Source organism: Heliangelus exortis, chromosome 4 (genome assembly GCF_036169615.1).
Source record: "Heliangelus exortis chromosome 4, bHelExo1.hap1, whole genome shotgun sequence".
Lineage (NCBI taxonomy): Eukaryota > Metazoa > Chordata > Aves > Apodiformes > Trochilidae > Heliangelus > Heliangelus exortis.
In genome coordinates, this window is record NC_092425.1 from 9,315,891 (window position 1) to 9,324,033 (window position 8,143).

General features: G+C 43.1%; 1 protein-coding gene across 29 annotated transcripts in view; it reads left to right on the forward strand.

The window, feature by feature from the left end:
• FAM13A (family with sequence similarity 13 member A) overlaps window positions 1-7,889 on the forward strand; it is a 129,587-nt gene extending 121,698 nt beyond the window's left edge. For 28 of the 29 annotated variants that reach the window (XM_071742869.1, XM_071742854.1, XM_071742856.1 and 25 more), the window contains 3 exons: window positions 2,213-2,409; window positions 3,152-3,253; window positions 4,265-7,889. In XM_071742869.1, coding sequence (XP_071598970.1) covers window positions 2,213-2,409; window positions 3,152-3,253; window positions 4,265-4,391 — 426 coding nt within the window. In that variant the 3' untranslated portion in view covers window positions 4,392-7,889. The remainder of the gene's footprint in view (window positions 1-2,212; window positions 2,410-3,151; window positions 3,254-4,264) is intronic. The other variant, XM_071742857.1, reaches the window with a different exon arrangement.
• Window positions 7,890-8,143: the final 254 nt, after the last annotated feature.

Consider the following 8,143-nt stretch of genomic DNA (forward strand, 5'->3'; position numbering starts at 1 on the left):
GATGGCCATTCCCAGTCAGGTTCTCACTAAGAATCATTTTAATTCACTCCTTTGTTTTAAACAGCAAAAATGCTTTCAGAGGTCTTGTGACAGCCAGATGCAGTGTTCTGGCACTGAGGTCTCAACAAGTGAATTTGCTGCTCTTTTTTTTTTTTCTCCCATGGGCTTCCATTGGCAGGAGGCTCACCCCTGGATTCTGGGCCAGAGTAATGTTTGCTGGACTGCTGGTGCCCTGGAGTGAGGGGAGTGAGATGGACTCATGGACATCTACAGGGAAGAGACTGCTGCCAGATTTACTGCAGAATGAAGTTACACCTTCCATCTGCCCTCTGGAGCAGTTTTTCACACTGCTTATGAAAATTGTCCCTTTCCTTTCTCTCCAGGAGGATAATCCAGAAGCAACTTGCTCTCCCAGGAAAGGGCCTGGGTGCTCCTCCTTTGGTGTCAGAGAGATTCCCCTAAAATAAAGTGTATCATTTTTACTGCTTAGGTTTGGTTTGCATTTTTACTGCAAATCCTCCTCCACGCTGCAGCAGGACCCATGTTCTCCTGCTCCAGTTTGGGTTGCCCTGACCTGACAGGACAGGACAGAATTCCTGGGGACTGGTAAATGGCACTGACCAATGGTCTCCCTTTCCCAGCCCAACCTAAACTTATTTGCAGGTTTTAAGGACAATATGTGACTGCTGGTTTATGCCTTCTGTTTAAGCTGTATAATTTATGTCTGGAGAAATGGTTTTAATCATATGCTAAACAATGGATTTAACTTTCACAAGTTCCCAGCAGATTTTCCTGAGATTTTTTCAAATGTCTCTGTACCTTTTATTATTATTACACAAAACTTCTCTCCAGCTAATCTTTTTTTCATCCTTAAGCCTCCATTCTGGTTGTAATGTGGCTTTGCATTGCATTTTCATTGCCTAGAGCTTCAGCATAAAGAGGAAACTCTGGGCAGATTCTAAGTTCATGTAAATGTAAGCATTTATAAATCATTGACTCTGAGGATTTAATGGGACTGGGCCAGATCCAAGTGTTAATTTCTCCCCTTTTGCTTGAAATGTGGGGGCAATCTCTTAAGAATAATGGAACTGTTTCCAAGGAATTGCATGGAAAAAAAAGTAAAAATAGATTCTTCTGATTCTAGTGCAACAATATACTTTTACATATATTTGAAGACTTCAGTGATATTAGCTCTCAAAAGCTTTTAAAGATATGCAAGTGCTTAGATCCTTCCTGGCTAGAGTTACATGGTTATAAAAAAAAACAGTGAATATATATGTATACATGTACATACATATTTAAGAGACTGCTGTCCATGCTGCCATTTATTACCCTTCCTCTAATGCTCATGCCTCATTCTCTAGATCAAGGTTAAAAAGTGTCTTCTGGAAATGTCTCTGTAAGAGAAAACTGGGTCTGGTTTGCTAAAAATCCAAATGATTTCTAGGTGGTGTTGGAGTACAAGCCCTTCATTTGAGAATGCTATGAATTAGCAATTACTGCAGCACAGGCTTCCAAATTTTGTGCCTATAGGTTTTGCAAAAAAATGGGGGGCAACTGATTCATCAGTGTGTGCTGGGGGAAATTACACTCAGCAGTCCTGTTTCCACTCTAATTTTTAGTGTAAAAATACCAATTCCAGGTCAATGGAACAGAGTGGCTGTTGGAAGCACCTTAGCAACAGCAGTCCTGTTACAGTCACCTCCCACATCTGGGGCATGGAAAGACTGATAAGAGCTCATTGATATCACTGTACAAGCATTTGAGGTCTTGAATTCAACCATTAGAGAGAGCTGTTGAGCTGCATCTGTTGAGGAAATATTCACACTTTAACCTGGCAACCTGTGTGCTGCCAGGTGTGTTTAGCAGAAAACAGGGAAGAAGATGGCATTGCTTCAAACCGTGTGCAGAGAGGCTGCAAATGGTTTTATTTGCATCAGAATACATAAATTAATCAAAGCAATGGGTTGCTAGGTATTTTTTCACTCAGTTTGGTTGCCTTTGGTCTCATTAACTAATCTGAGTTGGTGGTGTAGGCTGTCTTACTGCTGGTCTTCTGGTGTCCTGTATTGCTTAGCAATTCAAGTGCTTGCTCTGCCTCTCCACTTTTCCATATCTGTTCCCCAGTGCATGTGGTGGAAGGAGGTTCCTGTTTTTGAGAAAGGAAGCAGTAATCTATTCTGTCCTGGGGGTGCTCTGTCCCTCTCTGCAGGAGGAAGAGGAGGGGTCTGAGGAGGACAGCAACGTGAAGCCAGAGTTCACAGTTACCATGAAAACAGATTTCAGTGTGCGGAGCTTCTTGGATCAACTTGAAGATGATGCTGATGGTTTTGTTTCCCCAGTGGATGATAAGATGCCATCCAGGAGCAATCAGGATATGGGGCTTTCAAATCTCCATGAAGCATCCATGTATGTAGCATTCACAAGCAACTTCAAAATGTTACTTCTTGCTAAGATAGCATCTATTTGTCAGAAAAGCATCCAGTTGTTTGGTTTTTTTTTTCCTGTTTATGATCTGAGTCAGAAGTTCTTGTGCTTTATTTGAAAATGCAATAGACACTCATATGAAAGGATTTGGGAAGAAACTACTTTGTCCTGATACTGATCTTTAAATTCTACATCACTGCATTCTAGTACTAAACAGCAGCTTCACTTCACTCCTGGCAATCCTTTAGCATAAAGACAACCCTGTAGTCTACAAGATTCTTCCAGTTTTGGAGTGGTCAAGTTGTTGAACTAGCTGGGCAAGTTTCAGGCACCCAGGTCTAATCAGACACACGTGGGTCACAGCCTTAAGTCATGACCACTGAGTCTTGACCCTGTAAAAGTCACCAAAATTCACCAAAACTAGACCTATCTTCAGCAAGCAAGTTTTGTGGAGTTTAGTGGTGAATTGTTAAATGCACACTTGACCTCCTTAGAGGCGTTAGTCTAAATGCATGATTGTTTTGCAGAACTGAATTCTTTTTCTGAATTTTTTTGAATTCTCTTCTGAATTTTTTGCTGCAAGTAACATCAGCTCACCAGAGCTGCTTGCAGGAGCAGCCTCATTGCTTGGCATACGTACAGCCATCAATTTGTAGCTTTACTGTATGTTTCCTGTCATACTTGTGTATATATGTATAATCTTGTTTATATTTAAACCCAACAGCCCTGAACTCTTAGAGCAGCTCCAAGAAGTCAGGGAAGAGAAAAAGCAAATCAGAAAAAAATTGAGAGACTTTGAAGATAATTTTTTCCGACAAAATGGAAGGTGATAATTTCTCTGCTGTCTCTCTGTCCTTCAGCTACTTTTAATCTACTTGTAAAATATGTTTGGCATCTACAAAGACCTCCAAGTATAGAAAGTTGCCTTAATTCACTGTTGCATATTTCTTCATCATCATCATTGGTGTTTTACTTAATATTCATTACAGTTGCCCACTAAAATGAATTACTTTTCCTGCCCCCACCCTGTTCCCCAAAGCACATTAGGAGCTACAGCATCCTTCAAAACTTTGTCTTAGGACAAAGTACATTTTGTGAAAATTCAGCTGCCTCTGGCACTGCTGATAGAAACAGTGGAAGAGTTTTCAGTCATAAAATAACTGATTATTTTGCTCCTGATGTATGTTTAGATTTCTGTACTATCCTAGCTTGTCTGTGAGGTATTCAGACACTAGTTTCAGAAGTATTTCTGATTCAGTGTAGCTGGGTTTATTATTTTCAGAAACTGTCCCTCGTTAATGAGCTGGTAGAATGTCTTAATATATTAATACTCTTAAATTATCTTGTTAGCTTCCTGCCACCATCCTTAGAGGTTCTTGTAGAATAACTGAAAGTTTTGTGTAAGCTCAGATCAAGTATCTTCCTTTTCACAAGCGTGACTGTCCGTGTAAGTGATGTGTTACCAGCTCAGGAGAAGCTGTATTTTATTTTGCCATGCTAGCAGGCTGATATTCAGATAGCTCCTGAAGTGTTTTTCAGCTGCTGGGCAGAGGTTGGCAATTTAAGAGAAGTAGGGCACATTCCAAATAAAATTTGGGAGTTGGAACCCTGGGACTGGGTTCAGCCTCAATATGCAAACATTCTGCTCTTTGTTGAGGCAGTTTGTTTGCCCCCCTTATCCTTCCCCCTCTCAGAGGATAAATATTTTTATTTCATTCCCTGATGGAGAGTGGAGGAGAGGAGCTGCTTTGTAGGTTTTTGGGGGGGACAGAGGAAAGCTGCTGCAGGAAGCCATCCTGCTACAGAAATCCTGATGGTCTCCTTTCCCTCCCACTAGGAATGTGCAGAAAGAAGATCGCACTCCTATGGCTGAAGAATACAATGAGTACAAGCAGATCAAGGCCAAGCTGAGGCTGCTGGAGGTCCTGATCAGTAAAAGAGATATTAGCTCCAAGATCATGTAAAGAAGATTGTTTTGCCAATAAACAAAGAGGAGAGAGCACCAAATGGACAAATGCATGAATTGGATGCAGCAGGAGCCTGGCTGGGGAGAGCTGAGGAGCTCCCTGGGAACTGAAGAGCCATTCCCAGAAGTGGGAGGGGGAGGAAAGGTGGCTTTCTGTCACTCTCTGCACTTGCTGTTGCCCACTCTTGTCTCCAAGCCTGATATCAAAAATGGAGTTTGCAAGTGTGGGAGAGGGATCCTTCTGTTCTGGTTTGCTTAGAGATCCTGTAATGTTTAGAATATCAAAGACAGCCACACTATTTTTTTTTTCCCAGGATATTATAGCAAGAGGCAAAGTAGGATGAATAGTGATTAAATCATCAAATAGCTTCTACTTTAGTTTAACATGCAAGTGCCCTGACTGATCTTATGTGGAGGCACAGGTCAGATGGCATCAAGACTGTTCTCTTGTGGTTACAGTGAAGATTTACTCAGACTTCTGACCTGTTTGGAGTCCAGCATCTTCTGTTGCTCTAGATAAGTGTTGTGACAATCTCCTGGTCACCATCCAGAGCTGGTGTGAGTTAGTTTTGCCTAGAAAACACCTGAGATGGGTTTTCTTCCTGCTTTTTTTAATGGCCAATTTGACTGAAGTAGAAAAAAAGTACTTGCATCTGTTTGGGACAGCAAAGAAAATGAGCTGTGCAGCAGGGTTCTTGCCCGCTCGTTCTGCTTGGAAGGTGATACTATAGCATTATGACCATATTTAGGCAACTGGGAAGAAAAGAGGTTTTAAAAACCCTTGGGGTATTGGTAACTGATGGTTTAAATGTGTGGTGTCCAGGTAGCTGTGAGACCCACCCCATGAGTGTGTGTGCTTCATCATCTGATATGGATATGAGTCTAAGCTATGGGGTCCATGTGGGGCCATACCTACTTGCTGGTTCTTTCATGTGGCCCATCAGACAGACAACACAGGCTGCAGCAGTGCCATTGTGATGGTGGTGACAGTGGATGGTCTTCTCTTCCTGGTGTGTGTCAGTGTTATACCAGGGAACTGAAAGCCCAGAGCCCTGCTCTGCCTGTGGGGAGGGTCCGTGTCTCAGGTGCAGGTTTTGACAATTCAGCATTTTCAGATTCATTTATGACTTTCAGAAGAGAAGAGTCCTTGTGATTCAGTTGCTTGTGTCAGAGAGGAGCTGCCTGCAGGAGTGAAAGGCAGTGAGTTCAGGAACCCCAGTCAGCTGAGGCCTCTCAGTTTTGCAGTCCTGGGCCACCTGGGCTCCTTCTCCCACTGCAGGGTCTTGTGTGCACCAACTTGCTTTGCCCTCAGCCAAGGGCTCAACCCTGATGTCCCAGGGAGAGCATTTCTGTGATGCTTTAATTTGCACTGGTCCCTTAGGGAGCTGGTGTGCAGAAGCCAAATGGCTGAGATCAAATGCAGTGCCAGGCATCGTAGCCAGGCCTCAGGAGGAGGCAAGAAGAGGACCCCCAGAACAACTTCTCCCCCTTTCTTCTTTATAGGGGCAAGTGGACTCCCAAATAGATACATTTGGGTTGTGCTATTCACCCTTCCACTTGGTGTATGTGCTGTGTATGCCAAAGCTGATGCTGAGGGTGTTTTGCTCTCTTCAGGACACTTCAAAAGGCAGCCTGCTCCTGGTGGGTTTGCTTGTTTGCTGGTCTGGATGGGTAAGGTGAAAGCACTTAGGAGGGGGTCTCCCAGGCTGTAATTTTTTTACTGGCAGTACAATTGCCCTTTCTGTATAAAATCAGCAAAGACTGAATTTCGTATTTCCAAAGAGTCCAAGGGAATTGTGTGCTGACAGGAGGCTTGGCTTTTCACAGATGCTGAAGTGATGTTTCCATCACTTGAGGGACGTGGGGCTCTGCCTCTGCAAAACTGGTCTTTTAGCTGACAGACAGGCTCAAAAACTGCTTTTGAAGGTGTTTGACTGGAAGGGAAGCCTGAGCAGGGTAAATCCCTGTCACAGCACAGGGCAGCCAAGGAAAACAGAGCTGTGCCTTTGTCCTTCTGCCTGCTCTTACGGACTCTCTTCTGAGAGCTCTCCTTAGTTATTTTAGATACGTTGTCTGAGCCAAACTGGCTGCAGTGTCTCTAGAGGAGAGGGGATGAGGAAAGATGTCAGGTTGTGAAAAAGTCCATAGTGCTGTCTCTGTGGGGTATGGGGCCCAGTTCAGTGTGGTGACCATGTGCCTCAAGCTGCCCTGTCTGTGGAGTTTTGCTGAATTACAGTGGACTCAATCTTGGGCACTTTGCTGAATCTGGGTCTGGACATCTTTATGTGGGCAAGAGAAGCAGTTTCTTCCCTTTCTTCTTAGTTGTACATTTTTCCAGTGGGCCAAGGCTTACCAGGAGTATGATTTCTCTGCTTATTTTTAAAAGCCTGTTTTGCACTGTGTTCTGATAAATTATCTGTTTTGCTGGGTTTTGCCCCTGACAAATCTCCATAAATGATATGTAGGGAACAGTCCATTTTATTTTTAAACTGATGAGATTGTAGCATTTTCTGATGCTTAGTTACCGCTGTTTACATGGTATATTGCTAGATTTTCAGATAGTTTATATGAAATGTAAGTACAATTATGCACTTTAGAGAGTTTATATTTTTGAACTTTGAAAGCTAAAAGTAACAAAACCTGTTAACTGAGATTGTACATTAAAAGAAAAAAAAACCAACATGCCTAGCTCTCTTTTTAAACTGTTGAAATCTTTTCCTGTGCCAAAAAAAGAAAAAACCCAACAAACCAACCTACCTAGCTGAGAAGGGAACTGCAGGGAAGGACCATCACAGAGAGGGAGTGAATTTTAGAATTCCAGTCCTGGAAAGGCAGGTACAAATGCTCAACTTTCTGCCCCGGGTTTGCAGATGCTGTGACTCCCCTCTCCCAAGTCTGCACAGGAGGAGGTCTCCCAAGGCCTGGGCACTAAAATGTTGTCTTTGTGTCTCCCATAGATTATTTGACTTTGACTTCCCACTAACCACAAATAGCCAGAAATGATGTTTGTCCTGCCACCCTCCCCTAAGTTAATCCAAGGAACATTTGTGTGTTTTGTTTGATGATTCCTCTATGCCAATGTCAATGAGACTGGAGAACATTAAATACAAGGCTGTGGTTTTAAAAGGTGTGAAGTACTGTACAAAAATCTACTTTATGTGATATAAATAAGCCATTGGTATAAGACAACCTGTTTTCATGTCACTAAAACAAGCTGTCTGCTGTAGGATGGCAGTAGGGTCTGTTGGGCTTCCCATCCACTGGGGCCATTTCAGACACGTGTGTCTGTGTGTTACCACGTGGTGGTACAATAAATCATTGCAGTTTGTTTAAATCATGATGATGAATGGGTTGTGGACAAAAATAAGATTGAAAGAGTCAGAGGAAAAACTTACAAGTTACATTTGATTTTATTTTCTTTACTCCTGGGTAAACAGTGGGATACTGGATGTTTATGTTAAAGGCAGTGCAATTAAAGCATGGTATCTTTTCATCATTCTACTAAGGCATCAGTTGTTATTCCTGGTACCTGCAAGTTGCAGAGGGTAAGTGCTGCCAGACATCTTCCAACCTGAGCTGCTTTGGGGATAATTTGCAAAGGGGCCACTCACCAGTGCTTGAAACAAACTGCAGAGGCAGGAGCTCACCCGTGCTGCCCAGAGGTGAAGCTCACCCTGTCTCTGGGGCTCTGATGGCCGCTGGCCCAACAGGGGTCAGCAGGAACATCCTGAGGCTGCTCTGTTGGCCACC